We start from the raw sequence: 21,814 nt of genomic DNA, 5'->3' as shown, positions 1-21,814 counted from the left end.
AAGCGGGAGATGAAAATCTGGAACCAGAACAGAGAGAGATTGAGAGGGAATAAAACGAAATGTCCACCAAAGATAGGAATGGAATGAGATATGTGAAAGCAGAGAAAAAAAAAAGAATCATCACTCTTCGTACTTGTTTCCCGGAATTTGCTCCCTCTTCTTCTCCAGAATTTCCCGCAGGTACTCGTACACAGCGAACGTGACAGCCTGACCCGGCGCCACACGGGCCACTCGGGGTGTGATACCGGTCCAGAAGGCGCGGGGACCCTCCTGCTTGAACATGTTGGAACCAATGTTGATGATGCGGCTCATGGCGGTTTGGCCGGGCTGCGAGGGTGTGCGCTGGAGACGGGTCTTGATGGTGTCGATGGGTGCGTTGCAGAAGGGACCGACGGCACCGGATGCCAGACCGATGAGCGCGGTGGTGTATGCGGGGAGCGGCGCGTTCGGGTCGGCGGCGTTCTTCTGTACGATGGCCTTGAGCTCGGTGTAGGCGGTGAAGTTGGCGGCTTGGTTGGTACCCTGGCGGAGAGCAGTGAGGGAGACACCACGCCATAACGCACCGGGACCTTCCTCCTTCAGGACGGTGTAGAAGGCGTGGGCGGCGTTGCGGTACTTTGGCACGTCGAGCGGGTCGGCCATGGAGTGGAATTGCGCCTGCAGACGGATCTTGACGACTTCCATGGGAGTGACGACCAGGACGGCTTCGGTGACACCGGCGGCGAGACCGGCGATGAAGTTGGAGCTACCGGCGACCTTGCCCTCCTTGTCGGCGAGCAATTGCTTGTACCACTCGTAGCTGGTGAATCGGATGGCCATCTTTGGGACGATACCTGTGAGCACGGCACCGAGACCTTTGTACAAGCCGAGGGGAGTCTCCTTCTTGGCGATGTCGACACCGGTAGCGATGAAGCCGCGACGCTTGCCGCCGGCTTTGTTTCGTCGGGAGAGCTGCATGCGGACTTTGATCGTGTCGAGAGGGTGGCAGACCAGTGCCTCCATCATACCTGCGGCACCACCAGCTGCGGGAGGGAAAGAAATGTTAGCAATCTATATTCTCTGAGCATTTCGTCTCGTGCCATTGTCGCTGGTTCCCTTCTCTTGCTGCTATGGCAGGGATTCTGCTGGAGGCTCCACAGAGCTTCTCGGCAAACTCACCGATCAAGTTGGTCGCAGCCGAGGCCGGCTTTCTCTGAGGCTTCGACATGGTGTGAGAGGTTTTGTGAAGTCGCGATCAACGCTTTTGGGGTATTGCTGTCGTCGGGATATTTATACTCGGCTAGAAGCACAGAGGGCGACTATTTCTCTTGTACAGTTTTCCTCGTAAGTCCAAGCTGCTGCTGCTGTACAAATGACGCTCGCGCTGCAAATCCAAGCAAGAGTGGAGAGGTGAAGAGGTACGGCGACACGACAGGACTCGCGCGGGAACAGGACGCGGTCGAGGATAAGAATGATGAATTATGAGACAGTCACAGACTTGGAACGAAGCGGCGAAAGAGTTAAGAATAAGAATTGAAAGAGGAGAAACCTTATGAGCCGGCCGAGAGAGAATCGGGTTTCGAAAATTGTCGCATGCTCACGCACACGCACACACACACTCACGCACGCACACCTCTACCCAAGAACGAGCTCGTGACGCCCGTTCGGCAGTAGGAGGAAGCAAGCTCGGCCAGAAGCCAGCCCAGGCCAGCCATTGCCATTGCCATTGCCATTAGGTTACCGCGGGGAGAGAGAAACAGAGGGAGGGAGGATTTCCTAGACACCTGCACTCACTCACACTGCTCACACTGCACACACGCGGCCAAATTCGCAAAGCCGAACCCGGACGTGAACTTTGTCCCAGGCCGAGGAACCGCTGCCCCCCCAAATTACGTAGCTGCCCTAGTAGCTGAAATATGGGAGGAAAACCCGCCCGTTGATGGGGTGAACACATCTGATAAAACAAATCATCGTCTTCCCGAACCGTTTTTCCCGATTGTTTTGGTTTCAGTTCGAGAATATATCCTCATGAGACTCTCCTCCCACGATGGGGGACATCTGAACAGAGATGCAATGTGTATCACCTTACCAGACACCTCGCATCAGTGTCGTGGATCTGCGGCGACCATCGGCAATCCCAATTCTTCAAATGTCGTGGCTCTCGGGCATCTGAAGATCTGCAGCTTTGCATGAGGCCAGTACTGCTATGCTAATAAACTTCAGCAGCTCCTTGGGGAGTTGCTTGGCGGCCGGAGATCGAAATGACAGCCTCTTTCACTGAACTCTTCTCCCGATGAACCACTGGCTTGCCTCCGTCTCTTTGACAAAGCATGCGCTAAAGATAATGGATATGGAACAGTGATGTACGAGTCCGAACTACAGTCCAGGCGAACGTCAGTCTTCAATGGCATTTGTATATGAGTCTCGGGTACTCTGCCCGATGGCGCGATGAGATCCGAGTCCAGAGTCGGGCACAGTCATGCACAGATGCGAAAAGAAACACGCGTGCGGCGTTGTGATTTCATGTTGGCTTCGAAATGACGATCGATCTGCCGTTATCAGATGCCTCGGGTGAAGCCCATTCGCCGGGAGAAGCACCGCGAAATATGGCATTTTAGGGCTCGAGCAATGTTCAGCTGGGTGGTCACGTGTGATGGAGATGGGAGATTGTGTTTGTGGACCGCCGACGTCGGTGACCTGTCGATGCGTGTGGGGAGAGAGGAAATGACCCGTGCGGCTGTTGTTACAGTACTGCATCATTCCGACTCATTCGGTCGTGGAATGCATCGGCTGATGATGATGGCCCCAGAACCAAAAACAAAGGGGCGGAGAAACTCCCTTTCATCAGGCGAGTCTCGTGTGCGTGTGCGTGGTTCTGTGGAGAGCGGGAGGGATTTTAGCGGAGACTGGAGGATTGACATGTGTCTGAACGGGCATGTGCCGACCAGCTCCGAGGTATACAGTGCGGTAGTGTCCACAGTCCCGTGTTGCCCACGACTGCAATTTATTGTTACTACAGTAGTCGGAAGCCATCAAAGTGATGAAGTACTGTACAATGTACATGTATTTTGCATGTCGCAATATGCCTTCGGGTCGGCGATCGTATTGACTGGCGCACTGAAAGGCGGTCGCGCCGCTGTATACATGTTGTCGACGATCGGACAGCCTTGAGGAGCTTGCCTGCTCGACCTAAGCCCAAGGATCGTCTGCTCTCATAATCAAAACTCCTTGATAGAACAAGCCGAATGCTTGTTGATTCAATCCGGAGTTCGTCCATCTGCTGCGACGCGGCTGATCTACAGTCTGTCCATTTTGCTTCCGTCGTTAAGGTGCTGGCACTTCATCAGGCCAGGACACGCCCGATGGCTCACGACTCGCAGTTCCCCAACGTGGCTGCACGCAGAACGAGGCCATGGTTGTACCGTGAAAGGGAGCTCCAAAGTCGGCCTCAAAATACATCATCATACAGGCATACAACCAGATTGATGAACAGGACCTGCAGATTTCATGCGGGTTGTGGCTGATTTGGCATATGAGCTTTCTCCGCATCCAGGAACAAGTTCAAGCCATTCCCCAGCGTGGATTGTCGTCATGCGGGGTGAGCTCTTCTCCGTCTGCGTAAACTGCATTGCATGCCTACACCAGAGCTGGAGGGCTTCAAGTTTGTATGCTGGTCGGTGAAATGCTGACGAGCCTCATCTATCATCGTATGTATACTGTCACGCGATCACGTATTGTGTTGGCGTCCAATCGCCTCGTATCATTACATTCCAGACCTGTTCGACCTCCGTCGATTCTCTTGACCACTTTTCATCGTCGAGTCCACAATATGGCAGGTCCAATCGGCGCGGGCGGTATGTACACACACGCGCCCTCCAAGGATATGAAACATGACCACCGTTCATGATCACCTCGCGCCTATGAAATTCACTCATCGCTCACCTTTTCTGTATCGCAGTCCGACCCATCATCTTGTACGTCTCCCACAAAGCCTCACACCCACGGGCAGTCTCCTCAAGACCTCCTAACTCACCGTGATCTTCCCACAACAGCGTCTGTGACATCCAGGAGAAATTCCGCAATCCAATCCACGAATTTCCTTCAATCCTCGCGACAACCCAAAAGGTCCTGAAAGCAAGTCAAATCCTCAACATCCCCGTCGTGGCGACAACCCAACTCCGGGCCAAACTCGGCGAGACCTGCAGCGAGCTGAACCTCGACCGCGAAGACGACAACGATGCCTCCAGCATCAAAACCCTCGCGCACGTCGACAAAACGCTCTTCTCAATGTGGACGCCCGAAGTCCGATCCGCCCTCGAGTCCCTCTCACCGTCGTCCTCGACGGGGGAAGCACACGCCGTCGCCATCCTCGGCATCGAAACCCACATCTGCGTCACGCAGACCACCCTAGATCTCCTGCGCGCCGGCCACAGCGTCTACGTGCTCGCGGACGGCGTCTCGAGCTGCAACCCCGGCGAGAGAAATGTCGCGTTGGCGAGGCTGAGACAGGCGGGCGCCGTGGTCACGACGTCGGAGAGCTGGCTGTACGAAGTCACGAGGGATGCGGCGAGGACGGAATTCAAGCAGGTTGCGGGACTGGTGAAGGAGTGGAGTGGGAGGACGAAGGAGGCGGTGGAGAAACTCTGTGTGACCTAGAGAGGAATTGCGGGTATGTATAAACTGGAGCGGAGCGCCTGGAGGATCGTTCTTTGGGCGGGTATCGTGTTGCGACGTTGATGTTTGGACTTGTTGTTCCTGTGATGGGCTTTTCCTCTATTGTCATCTATGGTGATGAGATTGCTCCTCATCATCCATATTTGCACATACAGAGGGAGTATGGAAATGGAAATCGGGGAAATGCCCCCATTATCAACTGGTCGGGGGGGCGATGAAATATACCTACCTAGGTAGGTAAGATCATCGGTCAGGCAGTGCACGCGTGCTGGCGTAATGTACCCTGATTATTATCTGCCAGCGACGATGCACGACCGTTGAGCGGGCGATATTCCCCCATTCCCACAAAGCACAACCTTATTTCTTTCCCTTGCATCTTGGAATGGAACCCTTTTTCCCGACTTGAAGTTCGATCATGTTGCACGATAAAACCTGCTGCCTTTGATTGCCGTGGGACTGTTGATACTGCTCGATGCGATGTCTCTGAGATTTTCGTTCGTCGCTGGTCATTAATGGTAGGCCATTTGGTAGCTGGATCTGATGGTACAGAAGTCCTCGTCATCGGCAGTCATCGCTGGAAGCCCACAGTCACCGCTGGGAGGATGGAAAGCTCCGAATGCAGGATGGATACGAGTTGGCGTGGTCGGTGCTATTTTTGTGTATCGTACAGTGGTCCCGGTTTGGTCTTCACAAAGCCATTGCACGACGATGATGAAACATGGAACATCTCCCGATGGTTCATACGATGACGTTACATTTATTATCTGCGATGGGGACCTCTGCGGGTTTTCTGGTTTGACAACATGTCTCAAATTGGCCGATCGCGATCGCAACGCTGCTTCGCCCGCCCAGGCTGAGTCGTAAACGTGTCTCGCATCGTTACGAATCGGATGAAATCCTGTTCAGCCTCCTCCTTCGAAAGGCGTGGAGGATTTCCTCGGGGCGTATGACCGTATACGGCATGCCTTCGTCTCGTCCTTCCAGGCGGCAGGCGTGGGACAAGACATGTGTTTTGCTTTGCGGCAGGGCGGGTCGTCCTGGTTGGCCGATCGACCATAAATATACATTCGCTGAGCGTCGGTTCTTTGCGGCGTCCTGAAGGGACGATTTCTATCATCAGCCGCGCATATCGCGGGACCATGGTGGTAAGTTTATTCCTGGAATCAATGTCGATGCCGACGACGATTGAAGTGTTCTAACGCCCGAGACGTTTTGGAGATTCGATCGGAGTCGTGTGTCACCCGTAGAGTTCCTTTGCGACCGGCCAAGATCGCCCATCAACACCTAGGCAATCATGACAACGTCCGCTCGCGTGAGACGAGATGAGGGATGCCGTGTTGCCCGGATTGCTGACATTCCGCGCGGAATTGTCCTGCAGACAGGAGACTCTCGCTGTTCATCGGCATCTCTCTCCCACTGTCCTGCCCTTTCGCCTTCTGCCCATCTGCCCATCTGCCCGCCCTCCTCTCTCCACAGCACCCTGCTTGGCGGTTTTGCAACGGCGGCCGATTCGGCTCGGACCTACTGTGAACATTTCCAGGGTCACGCAGATGTAGCGGAGTATTTTAGATCTCAATTCCCAAGTCAACCTGGGAATTTGGTATTCATCACGGTGATGTATAGCATTGGTGATGTTAGTATACCTACAGTGGTAGCGTGAGGAAGGCCTCGTCATCTACACATACCCAGCGCGATGGAGCGTCCTTCTGGAGAGCGTAGGGAATGCAGAAACACTCGATGACGGAGATCCAGTCCAGTATCATTACCTAGGCATCGTCCGAACCCGCCGCCGCCGCTCTGTTTGTAATTTAGTATTAGACTACCACCCAATTGATTACCCTCCAGGCGGCGGGCACACACCACCAAAGGGGCGAAGATACCGTACCGACCGTGTTGCAAGCGACTGTACTGCACAGTACGATAATAATACTACTGTGCGACTTGTTCTGCTGCATTCCCAGGTATTGTATCATCAATCCTGACACACTGATGACCGCCCGCGTCTTGCTACTACCACATCTAACGGAACCACTGACCACAATTCAACCTCATCATCCTCACTTTCATCTGTCATTGCGCGCTCGCCAAGCGGAACCTCTCAAAATTGTCCAGGAAATTCAATCCTACCCTGCGAGCTGATTTGGTTGCGAAAGCACCTCCGCCCTTCCCGCCGCCGCCGTCGCTTCTGTGCAGTACAGTATATCGTCACAAATCTGCATACGGGGTCCTTTCTACAGTGCTACTCAGTGTCACTCCCACCTTCGCTCACACGAACGCTTCGTCTCCAATCTTGGACAGCCTTCTCCTACACCATACATTCCTGGTCATCTCGCCTGAGACGAGACTATCACTTCCCAGAAATTCGCCACCGGACATAGATTCCACCACCCACAGGCACCATTGTCGAGAATCGTATCTCAAAAGCCTCTCCCATCAGCCGAGTTTGCAGGTGTATTCTGTTTCTGTTCTTCGGTCGCTTGCGACTCGACCGGTCGCTCTGCACCCAATGGGAAGCACAGCGACAACCTTGTCAACTGTGTGTCCCTGTTGGTGACACAATCGAGGAGAAGTCCAGCGCAGAGATCGAGCGAGTTTTCAAGCGGAGGCACATCAGGAATCAATAGCAGGAGGCACCGACTGCTCGACGCGACAATCATCATATCCTCGATCATGGCTGGTACCCATGCTCAACAACCCTCCACATCTCCAACCGCAACACGCCCGCCACTCCATTCTCATGGCTCAACATCAGTTCCCTCCACCCCTCACCAAAAGGCCCACGATTACCGCTTCCATTCACGATCGCCATCACCTCGACGAGGTGTCAACAGTCATTCTCCCAAATCGGTGGCTTCCGAAGCCTTGGGCCGTCCTCCAGCGAAAGCCGGCGCACCCACATTATGCAAATTCGAGACGGGCGATGAGATTAGGAAACGAAGGATACCGTACGTGGACGGCGGGCATGAGGAATTAGGGCCGCCCAAGGAGGAACCGAAGAAGACCTTGACACCAGATGAGCGAGAAAAGTTGAGTGGTGACATGCGTGAGCTGTATGACCGGTTACTGCCGTCCCAGGAGAGCGAAGAGAACCGAGCGAAATTGGTGCAGAAATTGGAACGCATCTTGAACGAGGAATGGCCGGGCCAGGACATCAGCGTCAATGTGTTTGGGTCGTCAGGGAACTTGCTCAGCTCGACGGATTCAGACGTGGACATCTGCATCACGACGCCGCTGAAGAAGCTCGAGTCGATGCATTCACTGGCTCTGTTACTCCATAAACGTAAGTGGGGCGGAATCGAATGAGATACCGGCGGGCCACAATTACTGACTCTTACACAGACGGCATGGAAAAGATTGTCTGTCGAGCAGCCGCCAAGGTGCCGATTGTGAAATGTTGGGACCCTGAATTACAGCTCGCTGCAGATTTGAATGTCAACAATCCCCTTGCACTACAAAATACGAAAATGATCAAGACATATGTCCAATTGGATGATCGAGTACGACCTCTTGCAAAGATTATCAAATACTGGACGAAACAGCGTATCCTCAATGATGCTGGTAAGGCAGAGATCCGACGTAGACACTTTGATACATCATCTGAAGATTGCTAACTTTGTTTCTATGTAGCATTCGGAGGCACAATCAGCTCATATACGTGGATATGTATGATCATCAGCTTCCTCCAAAGACGGAATCCTTCGTTATTACCATCATTGCAAAAATCAGAAGACTGTCGTCTTCCGTCCGACAGCGGTGAAACAGCCCCCTTTGCCGACGATGTTGAAGCCTTGAAGGCGCATGGAAACGAGAACGAGGAGTCACTAGGCGAGCTTCTCTTTCAATTCTTTCGCCACTACGGATACGAGTTCGAATATTCCAAAAGTGTGGTGTCGGTCAGGGAAGGGCGATTAGTTTCAAGACAAGAAAAGGGATGGGAGCCAAGCAATTACCACGACAAGGAGGCACAAAAACGATTATGCGTGGAAGAGCCATTCACCATCAATCGAAATTTGGGCAATTCTGCCGATGATTACGCTTGGCATGGTATTCATGGGGAGATTCGAAGAGCGTTTGATCTCTTGGCAGATGGACTTCAGCTGGAAAAATGCTGCGAGCAGTACGAATTCCCTCCGGAAGAGAAGCACGTCTTTCAAAGGCCAGCGCCAAAGCCGAAGCCGACCTTGACCCGGAGTGCGTCTCAATCTGGCCAGTCAGATCGTCAAACGAATCAGGGCAACCGATCACGGAAGAACAATCGTAATCAGTCGGCGCAACGGAACGGAAACCGAAGAGCATCGAGCGGTGCAGTCTTCAGCAACTCACGAGTCATGTTACCTCCTTTCGCGAGTCCCACAATTGGTGGAACGCCTTCGGATTACTTCGGCGTCAAAGGTAATCTACACGAACAGCTGTATCAACAGTACCAATATCTGCAACTGCAGCAGGATGCTCTTCGATCACAACTGCAAGCGCATCACGCGCAGCAGGCGCAGGTGCAGCATGCACAAGCGCAAGCGCAAGCTCGCAATGGCGACGCTACGGGTTCGCCTCGACACATGCCCATGACGAATGGAATGCCGAGCCCACGACCGTATGACGGACCGCCTCAAACAGCACCGCTTCTATCAGGCTACCTCTACCACTACCCTGCACAATATCTACCGCCGTCGCCCATGTCTCAAACGAGATCATTACGAGAAGGAGCAAACACGAGTCCTCCCTCGCCTTCCATGGCGCCTGCAGTGCCAGGTCTCCGACGGCAGATGCAGCGAACCTCGGTGCCAGAGGTTGTACCAATGTCTGGTCGGTCTCAATCTCAACCCGGTCGCTCTCTACCAAATGCGATGAACATGCAGCCGTATATACAAGCCGGCTATGACGTCTCTGGTGGCATTCCCATGCCCTATCGGAATGCGCGTGCTCCGCATATGTTTGTTGCTGGACAACAACCAGGCATGCCGCTGGCTTTCTCGCCGCCTTATGGAATGATGCATCAGCCTGTCGAGAACCCCATCCCCAAGGAGTATGTTGGATACTACGTCGGGCAGTCTCCACAGCTCGGACCTCAGCAATACACTGCCGAAGGCACTGTGCAGCCTCCGCCTTTGACTCTTCGAGATCCTCCTCAGCCGCGGACGCGACGAGTGACTCCGGACCTGGTTCCGCCGTCATTGAGTGAACGACATGCCTCTCGATCACCTTCTCCGCTGAGCCATCACGCGACCTATGTGCCCACAGAGGATGTCCAACTATCCCAGGCGCCGACTCTCGTCGCGAGTCCGACAGATTATGTACCACCGCTGATACCTTTGACTGCCATGCCTGACTTGAATATATCGGGCCCTGTCATCGTGAATGGATCATATCGAAGCATGCCGAAGCCTGCTCTGCAGACTAACAGCGTCTTGGAGAATGGCGTTCCCCAGCAGCATGCACATCTGGTTAACGGCTATGGACGTCATACCCACGAGGCAGAGAACACTATTGCGAACATCGCCGAATCGACAACCAAGCCTTCCACACCTGAGGGGAACAACAATCCTCATACGCCTCGCGATCATAACCGACGGGCCTCATCTCCTGTCTCACCAACGTCAGGGAAACGCAACGGTCAAGCTAAGCCGGATGCAGCTCACGGTAGCCATGGAAATCAACCCTCTTGTCCTCGCCTCAGCTTGTCCCCTGTGAGCGGTGGGAATGGTCTGGTGAACGGAGTGACAGATGCTCATGCGTACGGTGGTACACAGGGCCTACCTCAGATGTTTTCATCCTCTGCAGCTCCTATGCCCGCCATACCTGCACCGCTTCTTTCGCCCGTCGCCGAGATGTTGACACCTTCACCAACACGAACGCGACCCTTTGACCTCTCTGCTGCTGGTGCCACCGCTGCAGCCGGTGGTGCCAACCTTGCACACGATTCGCCGATAAGACATGGCGCACGAGCCCGACCCGAGCGACATCTCGAAGAAGCTACATCGTCGACTGCAGAGCTTACGAAAGTGATGGGAGACGATGTATCATCAGTCCAAGCTCCCCAGAAGAAGACACAAGTACAGGTCAATGGCACATCGCATGAGCCGGCAAAGACTGCCTCGAAGGAAAGCAATACTGATGCGCCTCGTCCCACTAAAAACGACACATCGACAACGACGACCAAGCCGCCTGCGGTCCGCAAGCACGATATCAACCGATGGGTAATTCCGCCGTTCAAGGGTGGAGCCAAATCTGCGTCGGCTACTGCGGCCAACAATGCTTCTTCGGCTCCGCCAAGAGCAGGATCTCTATCGCAAGCGTCGCTGACATCTTCACGCGCGGTGGCGACTCCGATTACACCGTTGGATCGTCAAGCTGCTGCAGGCGCAGCTTCTGGACGCAGAACCGGCTCTGTTGCAGACAGCGATCTGCAGACTTCGGCATGCACGAACGTCAAGAAAGCCAACAGCGGAAACACAAGTCCAAACACTGCTGCACCTTCAATTCTGGTCACAAACGGAAAGACTAACGCTGCCCTTCCCAACGGAAACGCCAGCACCAAGTCCTCGCCGAACGCCAACACCACAGCAGTCCCCGCTCCACCACAAACCAACGGTGTCCCAGCATCAAAGCCATCCGGGCCCCACCACGAACCCACACCCTCGGTGAACCCGCCTGCCGCAGCACAAAACCAAAACACGTGGCAACAGGCAACTCGCAAAGGCCACCGCAAGACCAAATCTTCCCTCGCCGCATCCCCCGTGTCTCCAGCCGATGCAGCCAATGGTCCCGGCGGTCGCGCTCATCATAACCATCACCACCACCATCAGAGCCATGCGCCGGGGCAGTCTCAGGGCCGCTTGTCGGCTGTCGCGAACGGGGAGAGGAAGGGTGGCTGACCGACGAAGATCTGCTACGAGATCTCGGGCTCTTCCAATTCTTCCTGCGGCGTCACGGGCTTTGCGGTTGCTCTCTCTCTCTCTCCTAACTCGTGGACTTCTGAAAGAGGGAGAAGGCGCGATTTCGTCACCCCCTTCTCCGCGTTGCGCCGCCTCCCGCTGCATTTGCGCGGGTTCGAGCCCGGATTGTTACGAAACTGTCACATGCCCACGCCCCTACTATCCAGATCAGGCGCGCGCGCGATATATGAGCCTCCCTGACCCAGCGATTCGAGTTCATGGACGATGAAGGGCGGGTCCAACGCTGCAAGCACGGCCGAGTCTGTTCGCGCCCCGCGCGCTGATCTGCAGATCGTCCTATAGAAGGCGGATGGGAAATTCGTCACAAGCGGGCCCAGAGCAACTTGGATGCTGTGACCGTTCTGTCTGCGATCGCTGAAAGGGGACAAGGCCAGCGATGGAATGGAGGTGATGGCCAGGGCGGAAAAAGAGTCCATCGTGTCGGCGAGCAAGTAGGAAAGCAATTCGCATGACGAAACACATATCAAAGAGGAGTGAACTGGTGATCCTGTATCTGCATCCTCGAGCCGTGTGTACGTGGGTGTTGCTGCCCCGTCCTCGCTGCAGGAAAAAGCAATTGCGGGAAGTTCTCCTGACAAATAGATAGGTCGATGCTAGCTGAAAGAGCCTATGAAAAGAGAAGAAAGGGGAGCAATACGATGATCGTGATGGCCAAAGGTTATTCTTTTCCGCCGAGGAAATGGAAGAATATCATCGAAATGATGGGAAATGAAAACAAATTATTTTGTCGTCTCGGTTGATGGGCTTTCTTCCTGCACTGTCCTCCCGTTTCATTCGTGCGGAGACGATCGGTGTGCCTCGTGCCTTGATCTCTTGGTTTGAACTCGTCTTGAACAGCCTTATCTGTCTGTCTCTGTCTGCGCCTCAGGGTTGCCAACGGTAGGGTTTGGGTTAGCATCATGGAGGCTATTCGTGCGCCCAAATGACCTTGTTGAATTAATTTCCGAATACAACGTATTCACAGTAATCGCTGATCGCGATTTTTACAAAGTCCATATCATTGACGAAGTTGGTTTTTGAGACTGCTACTGTACCTAGGTACCCAATACTGCTGGTGAAATGAAGCTTGACGTGCCCGGATCGGAATGACGGGCCGACGCTTTACCTTTGAGTGACGGGCGGAATATTCCCCGGCGGTCGTCGTCAGTCGTTCGGGAGTTGCGACACGTCTGATTGCCAACCATCGACGACAGTATTCCACAATTATAACCCCACGAAACCTCCCTCAACGCTTCATCCCATCTCACCTGCCACAAACCTCTCACATTTCGATCACTCCTCTCCGACGCGACGTCAAAACTTGCGAAGCAATCCCGCACAGCACCGAGCCAAAGAGCTCGTCTTCCCTTCCTCCTTTGGGAATACACAGCATATTGGTAGCGACCGATCAACAACACACACGCCCACCATGCCGTCAGGTACGTGCCCACGCCGGTGCGAATCGCTCTTCGCCCAAGAGCATGCTGACTGACCAGTGAAACCAACAGACAACTCCTCTGCCGGCACTCCACTCGCGCCCAGCGTCGAAATGGCCTACTACCGCAAATGTATCGCGCTGAAGCGCCGCCTCACCGCCGTCGAATCAGCCAACGACCAAGCCAAACTCCGCCGCGTCCGCCTCGACCGCGCCGTGATGAAAATGCGCCTGGAACGCGCCTACCTCCTGGACGAGCTACGCCGCCGCATGGACCTGGACGTCGAAAACAGCGACGGCAGCGACGACGAGGGCATGGCCACGCCGCCACAGGACCGTCCACAGAGGGACAAGCGCAGGAAAACCGGGACCGCGGCAGGCACACCCGCGGCGGCGGGCGCGAAACAGGAAAATGGCAGCGCGGACGATACCCAGAGTCAGTCACAGACCCAGCACCAGCAACAGACGCCGCTCCCGGGAAACCCGTATGCGCGACAGAGGCGGGCGGGCTCATCACACCGGAGTAACGGGCGCGACCGGAGTCGCGGCGCGGGCAAGGACGATGGGAACGCTGGTGGTGAAGACGTCGAGATGGGCGAAGAGGAAGGCGGCGAGGACGGCGAGGAGGCTGTTGAGGCGGCGGCGGCGGCGCCGAAATCGCGGGGCGGATCGCGGTCGAGGAGAGGGCAGGTCTCGGAGGGAGCGCGAAGTTCGGCGGGCAGATCGGCGGGCTTCGCGGCGGTCAATGGGGATGATTGAGGGGGTTTTCAATGGATTCCAGGGTTGTGCGTGTGTTGATAGGGATATATTTTTTGTGATGGGCTTCTAATTTTCTCGGAACGGGAGAGGAGACTGTATTTGTGTGAAAGGAAATGGAGTTTCGGGGACGGACGAGAGCTACGTCAGAGTTGTGATGCATCGCGTTCCTAGAGGTTTAGACCCTTCAATGTCATGGACCTTGACCAACGAGATGATTGATTGGAATCTTTCGAATGAGGACCATCCAGGTCGATCGGTAAAAGTACAACATATTACACAGGGATCATCGTCTCTCATTCGACCCTTTCTTCCTCTTTTCGTCCGTCTTCGATAGCTGCATCCTCCTCTTCTCCCGCTTCTCCCTTTCGAGCCTATCCTCCAACTTCTTCTCGTTCTCTTTCCTTTGACTAACTATCTTCTCCTTTGCCATCCGCTCCTCCTCCTTCTTCCTCTTCGCCTCCTCCTGCGCCTCCAGCTTCTCCTTCTCCTTGCCACCTTCATAGATCACCAGCCCATCCGTCTCATACAAATCCAGGTTGTGCTCGCGACAGAGCATCTTGGCGTCCTCCTCCAACTTCTCGAGGTCCTTCTCGAACTGATCCCACACGGTCGAGTCCAGGAAGAACTTGGCTTGTTCCGGGTTCTCTCGGTGCGCGGCAACCCACAGATGGTGGTCGTGGACCACCCGGTTGGTGTTGGATCGCGAGAAGTTCTTCAGATACTCGCGGTCCGCCCACCGCTTCTGCTCGCCCATGCGACAGGCCCGGAAGACCTCGCGCAGGCTCTCGCGTGCGGCTTCCTTGCTGTAGTACGGGTTGGGGTCCTCCTCCACCTCCGCAGAGGAGGTCTCGGATCCGTCGTAGCGCGAGTCGGAGACGGAGAGGGCGGTGGCGGGCGCATTCGCGGCGTGCCAGAGGGTCTCCTCTAGGTGGATCTTGGCCTTGACGAGGTAGGCTGGGGCGAAGTGGAAGTCGATGGCCACCCCAAGCCATTCGATGGCTAGCCGCATGCGCTCGGCGGCTGTGGAGGGATAGACGGCGGTGTAGAAAAGGGCCTCGTGGGGTTCTTTGATCTTCTCGAATTTACCGAATCCTTCGGGTTTGGTAACGAGCCAGCGGAGAAACTCGCGGACGTTTCCAAAGGGGCCGCGAGAGGCCGATGACCCTTCCTCGGAAGGTTTGTGGTCAAAGGGCGTGGGTTTGACGTAGTCGGGCGGATCATCTTCCAGATATCTCCAGCCGCTGTCGCGGTAGAAATTCGCGAGGCTATATGCTGCCTGAAGATGACCCGATGCTGCCGCCTTCGAGCAGTAATAGAACCATTTGCTCGTCGGTACGTGGTAACCCTTTGAAGTGTGCACTTTGTTGAACTCGGCGGCCTGCCAATGTGATATTGGATCTCCCTTTTTACAACCGTATTCAGTGTGCTTCCTGATTCCATCTGCATCGGCAGGCGACCCTGAAGTCTGGTATCGCTCATTATATATTTCGGCAAGGAATTGCCAAGGCATATAGATGTCGAATTCGTACATATCGGCTTCATCTCTGCGGCCACCCCAGTCGGTAAGGTCTTCAAATTCCACTGCCCGTTCGAGCAGATGGATAGCACGATCGGTGTTGCCGAGCTTATGTTCGATCCTTCCTTCCATACAATGGAACATGTATTGATAATAAACGCCCCAGCGACGTTCCGCACGCCAATCCATGCGACTTTTCTCGGATCCCACGTGCCAATCTTTGCTGCGATTCATGTATTCTGCAGCCTTGCGGCGAGCTTTTTTCACACCATATTCTTCGAAAGTATTGTGACCGTCCTCTGCCCTTAATAACGCACGATTCAAAAGCAGAAAAATTGCTGCTTCCATGCCAGCCTCCGAGAGGGCCTGTAAGCAGCGTTCTGCCATTTGCGGCCTGATATTGCCGTTCGACAGCCTCAATAACCAATGAACCATGCTAGCATTGCGAGAGAGTTTGAATTCGTCTATACAAGCTATGAGCTTCCGTCCGTCAACTGGCTGTCGAAGCCTCGAGGCTTTTTCGTCAATGGCCAGCACCCTCTCGCAAAATGCCCGAACTCGGTCTTCCTCGAGGCCATCCAGTGGATATTCTTTGAGATTGTTCACCACATCGTCTAGCGTCAGTTCCGTAGGTCGTGCAGGTGCTTGTACTTTGGAACCAGCCAGGCGAGGCTTTCGCTCATCGAGGCGATCGCGAGTCGACGGCGCTGGACGTCTTGTCGCATATTGTCGTTTGGCGATCTGGTTCGTTAAGGCTGGCACGCGCTTTGGTGATGCTGCTGCTGCGCGGGCGCAGTTTGAGCAAACGTATTTTCCTCTCGCAATCTGCGAGACGATGTCCCGGCTTCCGACTCTGGCGGGCGGATGGGACAGCGCGCGTTGGAACATGATGGATGCACGGGTGGGGATGGAATTATTCGAAATTCAATGGAGGTCCGCGATCAATACTCTCGAGATCTCGGAAGAGAAGTCCGAAGCTAGGGTCCCAAAGCCTGAGGCAAAAATATCCAATATATCCTTCGTTCATTGTATACGCGGAACAGACTGCCACTAAACCACACAATTGCAAACAAACAATAGTACTAAAGGCTAGCCGGCATACATACTAGACATACCAGGTTGTCTCCGCCAGGCTCTTGTGCACACCACCTGTCCAGTCCACGAGACTGTTGAATCCTCCACCACCACCTCCGTTTCCACTGATCGTGCTGGCATTGTCATTGCCTCCTCCGCCCTCACTCAGATACTTGTAAAGATAGCAACGTCCACGCTCTGCGAGGAGATCGGCGTAATACGCCGGCGGGCAGATGGAGACGGCCTTGGTGGCACGGTTGTACAGGTAGCACAACTGGTGGGTGAAAGTCTGGAGCTGATTCGCCGAGAAGCCGATTTGGTCTTTGACGACCACATAATGTGCTGGCCGGGCAGTTCCCTGGAGGGCATCGTGCGCCTGCAAGTAGAAATCGAACAAGATCTTGCTGGTGATGGCACGGTCGACTACGGTGCCGGGTTGCGGGTTGGACGAGCGCGAAGTCTGCGCCAAGGTGGTCGGATAGAAACGCGTGTGATGCCGCTTGCCAACGATTATCATGGTCAGCTTGGGCCAGTTCTTTTGTGCCCCGTATTTCTCCTTGAAAGCTTCCTCGAGTGGCGGAACTTCCTTTTCGAGGACGGTCTGGTATTGACCTTCGGACACTCCATCACGATAGACGATAATCTTGGTTGGTAAGGTGCGATTCTTCTTCACCCAGAGGTTGAGGCGCTCGATGGTCATCTCCTTGAGCCCTTCGACCATCTCCTGACGGCGGGTTTGAGCACGAAGAGAGCCTGGCCATTGGAACATATGCCTGTCGTAGCTGGCAACAAGTGCAGCAATGCTAGGTGCAGTGTCGGCGTTGCCAGGTGAGGGATGAGTCACGTCGATGCCCATGAGCATTGTGCTACCGTCCACTGGAGGTGCAATAGCAGTCGAGATGGTGTGCGCAATTCCGCCGCCCTTGAGATTGATCCTAACAAATTGTCAGTAAATCATTCCAGCTTCGAGTCCAAGATGGGTTTCAACGAACTTTAGAGCTAAATTCCCAAAGTACATCCCTTGGCCTTGTTCCTTCAAGAATTTACGTGCAACACAGCAAACTGTGCCCACACCATAGACCACATCAGCCCAGTACTTGATTCGGGCATAGAGCCACTTATCCTGGTCTGGAAGGACGACGAGCTGGATACCGCATCCATTCTTCGCCGCTGTTGCGAAGCTGTCTCGGATCTTTTCGTCGTTGAGATCCCTGTTGCGGACGTCCCACATGTTGTTCAACTCGATTCTCGCAAGCGGGCCTAATTGGCCCATGCGCATGCCGCAGCCAGCGAGGTGTGCTGCGAAGCGATCGACGACGGGCTTATGGCTTCCACCAATGCATCCATTGACGGCGACAACTTGCCATTTGGGAAAGGTTCCCGGAGTATGGAAAATTTGATTGGCGCTGTTCCACGCGCCGAAACGAGGCTGGATTTTGCCTTTGCCGCCTGCACCATAATTGACGACTGGTGCCTCGAGGACACGCCCAGGGATAGTGATCATTTGAGTCTCAACACGGAAGCCCCATTTGGCTACCGAGTTGGCTTGCATATCACCGCTCGGGTGCACCAGACGGAAAATTCGCAAGCCCTTTCCGACCGCGTTAGGCGGAGTGCCGGCAAGGGACTCGGCATTCTCCCAAGGAGCGCGAGCAGCAAATCTGAGCATATCAGAGGTGTCATTGCCAGACAACAATCTGGTGTAGGCCTGGCCAGGCAAAACTCGAACAGCAAGTTCCGGAGGAATCCAGCTGTGGTTCTTCTGAGTGGCCACGTTCACCACAGGCAGTTGAGGATGCTTGAGCGTGATGTTATACTCCTGCTTGAAGAACTCGGCGACAGTATTCTCACGCTCGGTACCAGTGCCACCGGGACCATTCCACTTAATCTTGACCTGGTTCGCATTGCCATAAGGAGGTTTCGAGCAGAAGCTCACGAAATTCTTGTCACGTGGCTGTTTATCCTTTGCATAAGTGGTGCGGAATTTGAGGTGCCTGCAGAAGCTAGCAATCTGCTTCCATTGGTCAGGTGAGCGCAGGCCACCTCGTGGAGGCTGGTGAAGATCCCAAAGCTCGAGCAACGACACAGGCTTGTAGAACGCGCCGGCGGTTACGTTGAGATTGAGCATCAGTCGATAGGTAGCTGGGCGTACAGAGGCATAAAATCCTCGCAGTGCTTGGAGTCCTCCAGAAAGCGGACCCTGCTCCGGATCCGGGTGATCATCGTGCGGGTAGAACTTATTCTGACCAATGCACTTGATCCCTTCAAAGTCATTTGGGCCTTGACACAGGATGATGTTGATCAGCTGAATCACATCCGTGCGAGCACTATAGACTGCGCTAGCATTTGGGCTTTGCAGCCACTCAATAAGATGTTCCAGAGCAAACTGGGCTTGATATGTGATCTTCACATTGTACGTGTTGCGCTTGGCAACTTCGACACCATGGGCAGAATCATCAACTTTAACCGGTACAGACGGCGATTGTCGAAGAAGGACAGACACCTCAGTGTCAGGTACCTTCTCGGTCAATAGCAAGATCGTAGCATAGTCCGTCGCACGAGACTTGTCCGCCAAAACGTTTGCTTTATCTTTGATCAATTGCGTGATGATCGCCCGACGTTTCTGGTTCGATGGAGCAGGTGTAATGTCGATGAGATAACGGTACCATGACACCTTGTTTGGAGTCAAAGATATGGGGAACGAGTTCGTTCGAAGTTTGATCGCGGTGCCCGAAGTCCCGTACCCGTTACGCCCAGGGAGGCCCTCGATGATCTTGCCTGCTGTGGCCTGCACGATTTGATCTTCAAGCTTGGCCACAGCAGGATTTTCGGGCAAAAGTGGCGTGTCACTGGTATTCGTCAGTCGATGTGATTCTTCAACTATGTTCAGCACAACTCACGCCAGGTAGATAGTGGGACCTTGGTTGGGTCGACCGCCACGAGAGCTGATCTGGTAGCTTCCACGTCCACCACGATCACCGAAACCTCCACGGCCGCCACGATCACCTCCACCGTAGCCGCCGCCTTGACCACCTCGATCGCCGCCGCCACCGCCTCGGCCGCCACGATCGCCATAGTTTCCACGGCCACCGCGGTCACCTCCGCCTCGCCCACCTCGTCCTGACATGGTCGGCTTTACTTAATGATGTGACAGAAGCGTGTGTGCAGTTCAAATGTATAATAGAAACCTCTCAATGCGCTAGACGGTAGGCGAGAAAGCAGAAAAGGAATTCCTGTGGGAAGTCAGTGGCCAGTCACGCAATAAATAGCTTGGGAATGCATGGAGGGTGCCGAGGACAAGGAGTGAATTGAGTAAACACAAGGTATGCATTCGCCCCGCCACAAGGCTTTGTGGTTGCACCTGTGAATCATGACTTATTATGTACATAGAGTTACCGACTACCACAAATATGGCCCACCGGTATGTACCTTGAGAAGGCGTGAAATGACAGGCCTTAATTCGAAGCTTGGGCTGCAAGAAACGATGTGGCACAGTGTGTACTGCAAGTACCCGGTTATCCTCTGCCTCTGTGTGGCGACGGCGCGTAGGTAGATTGCAGCCGATGTGATACTGCAGTCTGTCGGATGATATGAATGGCCAAGCTAATGACGTATGAAATGTACTTTGCGGCACTCTGGGAGCTTTATCTGTGGGCGATATGGTTGATGTTCCTAGGGTCCAGCTCTTCCATGGGGCTCACAGCACGACTTGAATGAAAGTCATCCAGAATGCGACTTTCAGTGAAAAAGGAATCAATTGGAGTAGGTGTAGCCCTGAAAGTCATGATAAAAGTTCACAGCGATTGAGTGTGTTTGGTGGATCCTCGGATCGACTGCCGACGAGCTTGTCACTAACGTTCCCACTAAAAGGTCCATTGCGGTTTTAGTGCTGCCAGCTCACGACGGTCGCACAAGACGCGACTGCGTAGACCTTGACCAATTTGAGAACGACTGCAGGTGGCCATTGGCTCCATGTTATCTGCATCTTCGTCAGGGATGACATTAGTTGGTAATATGCATATAGGAGACTTGTCCCTAGTGACACAGTGTGTTCGTTGGCTGAAGTCCGTCCATGGATCTTGTATCGCCGAACCCCCAAGCCAGATCTTCTTCCAGTGGGCGAGGCCGAAAAATAACAGTACGCATATAGTTTACACCATCAATCAATGTTCCCGATACATCACCTAATATTTGACCAGTCGCACATTTTTGTCCACACGCAGGAATCGACCAAATCGGATGGGGCACTCAGACGGCCTTGCTAAAAAGAACACAAATCTCTTCTTGTGCCTTGGAAAGCGGACAAGTAGTTTATTAGTCATCAGTGAGATAAGCATCGGATTAGTCATCTGAGTGCCTGGTCCGATTTGATTCATTCCTGAACAGGTCGCGACCCATTTAGGTTCTCGATTCGATACGGTACTTGATGAGTGAGCGCGACGCACATTTCCCTCTAATTGACAGCGTATGGACAGTAGTGAAGAGAATATGTTGCATGCAAGGACGTTGCACGCCTCTATAACCAAAGTCGCTTGAGCTTCTGCCAGCGCACGAGGCAAAACGCACGCGCTGGCGCGAATTTACCTTCGAGGCGATGTATCACATTCCACATGTGGAGTGCTTCGAGGAATGTGCAGCGCGCCACCAGAGTCCTGTATGACAGGTAAAATGATACTATGCGCTGGCCACTGTGCGATCGGGGGAAACCTTGGCCGACTTCATTCTTCCTCAAGAGGGAGACATCACCTGCTTCGACACATGGCCATCCATTTCTTTCTTTCGTTCTTTATTTGAATTTGCATTGTCGTCTGATGGTTGGGATCGTCTGGCCTATGTACAAGGACCCTCGGCTGGCACGGCACGCATCGCGTGCAGCTTCGAAGACACGTGCAGCGGTCTGACAATTCCAATTTGCCTCTCGATTTCCATTCGCAGGCTGGAATGATTTTGTGCATGATCACGCAGGGTCTGCATTTTCTTCTAGCTGATTCAACAAAGGAGCTATCGCGTCTACGTGGAGTCCGAGTCCGGTCGGATGATATTCTCAACGGTCAAAGCTAAGACCATCGCTCGAAACATCTCATGACTGAAGCTCAATGGTCGCTTTTTTCCGGCGCGGCCGGGCCGAGCGCGCGTTCATGTCAAAGAAATAACCACGCGATCAGGGCGAATACATGTACCGTGACCGTCTTTCCTCGACTCGGACGAGGCTTTGTGACCTTGATGACAATCGATCACTCGTCGGTTGGCCTTGTCGAGAGGTCGTACGGTCTGTCAGAATAAACTCTGCCGTTTGACATGGGTGTCTGCAGATCATTTCGAGCACCTTTGTTCCCCTCGGATTCGCCACGCGTCCTCGGGTCAAGGGACGTGATATTGACAAAGTGACCCAATATCGCTCTTGGACGCGAATTCTCAAAGGCCAAGTCCAAAGATGCCAGGACA

The 21,814-nt window shown here is 54.0% G+C and overlaps 8 protein-coding genes across 8 annotated transcripts; 4 read left to right on the top strand and 4 right to left on the bottom strand.

The window, feature by feature from the left end:
* Positions 1 to 120: 120 nt before the first annotated feature.
* On the bottom strand, positions 121 to 1,207 carry K489DRAFT_410338 (mitochondrial carrier; the record flags this gene model as incomplete). Its single annotated transcript, XM_033607699.1, has 2 exons — positions 121 to 1,022; positions 1,159 to 1,207. The coding sequence occupies 2 exons, from the start codon at positions 1,205 to 1,207 to the stop codon at positions 121 to 123; spliced, it is 951 nt and encodes a 316-aa protein (XP_033459001.1).
* Positions 1,208 to 3,766: 2,559 nt separating this feature from the next.
* Positions 3,767 to 5,056, top strand: K489DRAFT_339246 (Isochorismatase hydrolase). Its single transcript, XM_033602240.1, has 3 exons — positions 3,767 to 3,833; positions 3,938 to 3,953; positions 4,032 to 5,056. The coding sequence occupies exons 1-3, from the start codon at positions 3,809 to 3,811 to the stop codon at positions 4,633 to 4,635; spliced, it is 645 nt and encodes a 214-aa protein (XP_033459000.1). The 5' UTR covers positions 3,767 to 3,808; the 3' UTR covers positions 4,636 to 5,056.
* Positions 5,057 to 5,696: 640 nt separating this feature from the next.
* On the top strand, positions 5,697 to 6,500 carry K489DRAFT_229431 (uncharacterized protein). The gene is made up of 2 exons (XM_033599802.1): positions 5,697 to 5,798; positions 5,872 to 6,500. The coding sequence occupies exon 2, from the start codon at positions 5,948 to 5,950 to the stop codon at positions 6,311 to 6,313; it is 366 nt and encodes a 121-aa protein (XP_033458999.1). The 5' UTR covers positions 5,697 to 5,798; positions 5,872 to 5,947; the 3' UTR covers positions 6,314 to 6,500.
* Positions 6,501 to 7,323: 823 nt separating this feature from the next.
* K489DRAFT_388984 (PAP/OAS1 substrate-binding domain-containing protein) lies at positions 7,324 to 9,250 on the top strand (the record flags this gene model as incomplete). Its single annotated transcript, XM_033606461.1, has 4 exons — positions 7,324 to 7,933; positions 7,993 to 8,211; positions 8,281 to 8,910; positions 9,099 to 9,250. 4 exons carry the CDS (start codon positions 7,324 to 7,326, stop codon positions 9,248 to 9,250), a joined length of 1,611 nt encoding a protein of 536 aa, XP_033458998.1.
* A 2,375-nt stretch (positions 9,251 to 11,625) lies between these two features.
* Positions 11,626 to 12,143, bottom strand: K489DRAFT_229355 (uncharacterized protein). Its single transcript, XM_033599801.1, has one exon. It carries the CDS (start codon positions 12,020 to 12,022, stop codon positions 11,726 to 11,728), a length of 297 nt encoding a protein of 98 aa, XP_033458997.1. The 5' UTR covers positions 12,023 to 12,143; the 3' UTR covers positions 11,626 to 11,725.
* Positions 12,144 to 13,014: 871 nt separating this feature from the next.
* On the top strand, positions 13,015 to 13,779 carry K489DRAFT_410335 (uncharacterized protein; the record flags this gene model as incomplete). Its single annotated transcript, XM_033607698.1, has 2 exons — positions 13,015 to 13,024; positions 13,094 to 13,779. The coding sequence occupies 2 exons, from the start codon at positions 13,015 to 13,017 to the stop codon at positions 13,777 to 13,779; spliced, it is 696 nt and encodes a 231-aa protein (XP_033458996.1).
* K489DRAFT_380696 (uncharacterized protein) lies at positions 13,588 to 16,199 on the bottom strand. Its single transcript, XM_033604937.1, has one exon. It carries the CDS (start codon positions 16,181 to 16,183, stop codon positions 14,063 to 14,065), a length of 2,121 nt encoding a protein of 706 aa, XP_033458995.1. The 5' UTR covers positions 16,184 to 16,199; the 3' UTR covers positions 13,588 to 14,062.
* Positions 16,200 to 16,374: 175 nt separating this feature from the next.
* On the bottom strand, positions 16,375 to 19,617 carry K489DRAFT_229236 (Piwi-domain-containing protein). The gene is made up of 3 exons (XM_033599799.1): positions 19,270 to 19,617; positions 17,362 to 19,218; positions 16,375 to 17,304 (listed from the first exon to the last, which is right to left on the bottom strand). The coding sequence occupies exons 1-3, from the start codon at positions 19,494 to 19,496 to the stop codon at positions 16,401 to 16,403; spliced, it is 2,988 nt and encodes a 995-aa protein (XP_033458994.1). The 5' UTR covers positions 19,497 to 19,617; the 3' UTR covers positions 16,375 to 16,400.
* Between the last annotated feature and the right edge of the window lie 2,197 nt (positions 19,618 to 21,814).

Source organism: Dissoconium aciculare (genome assembly GCF_010015565.1).
Source record: "Dissoconium aciculare CBS 342.82 unplaced genomic scaffold K489scaffold_7, whole genome shotgun sequence".
NCBI classification, from domain to species: Eukaryota; Fungi; Ascomycota; class Dothideomycetes; order Mycosphaerellales; family Dissoconiaceae; genus Dissoconium; species Dissoconium aciculare.
The sequence above is the reverse complement of the archived record's forward strand: the minus strand, read 5'-3'. Positions and strand labels throughout refer to the sequence as shown.

Bases quoted from the DNA above. Each gene is read 5' to 3' on its own strand.
- K489DRAFT_380696 (XM_033604937.1), bottom strand. From the start codon at position 16,183: ATGTTCCAACGCGCGCTGTCCCATCCGCCCGCCAGAGTCGGAAGCCGG.
- K489DRAFT_229236 (XM_033599799.1), bottom strand. From the start codon at position 19,496: ATGTCAGGACGAGGTGGGCGAGGCGGAGGTGACCGCGGTGGCCGTGGA. The intron at 19,219-19,269 runs GTGAGTTGTGCT...GACGAATACCAG, and splicing joins GGTCCCACTATCTACCTGGC to TGACACGCCACTTTTGCCCG. The intron at 17,305-17,361 runs GTTCGTTGAAAC...ACAATTTGTTAG, and splicing joins TTTGGGAATTTAGCTCTAAA to GATCAATCTCAAGGGCGGCG.
- K489DRAFT_229431 (XM_033599802.1), top strand. From the start codon at position 5,948: ATGACAACGTCCGCTCGCGTGAGACGAGATGAGGGATGCCGTGTTGCC.
- K489DRAFT_339246 (XM_033602240.1), top strand. From the start codon at position 3,809: ATGGCAGGTCCAATCGGCGCGGGCG.
- K489DRAFT_229355 (XM_033599801.1), bottom strand. From the start codon at position 12,022: ATGGACTCTTTTTCCGCCCTGGCCATCACCTCCATTCCATCGCTGGCC.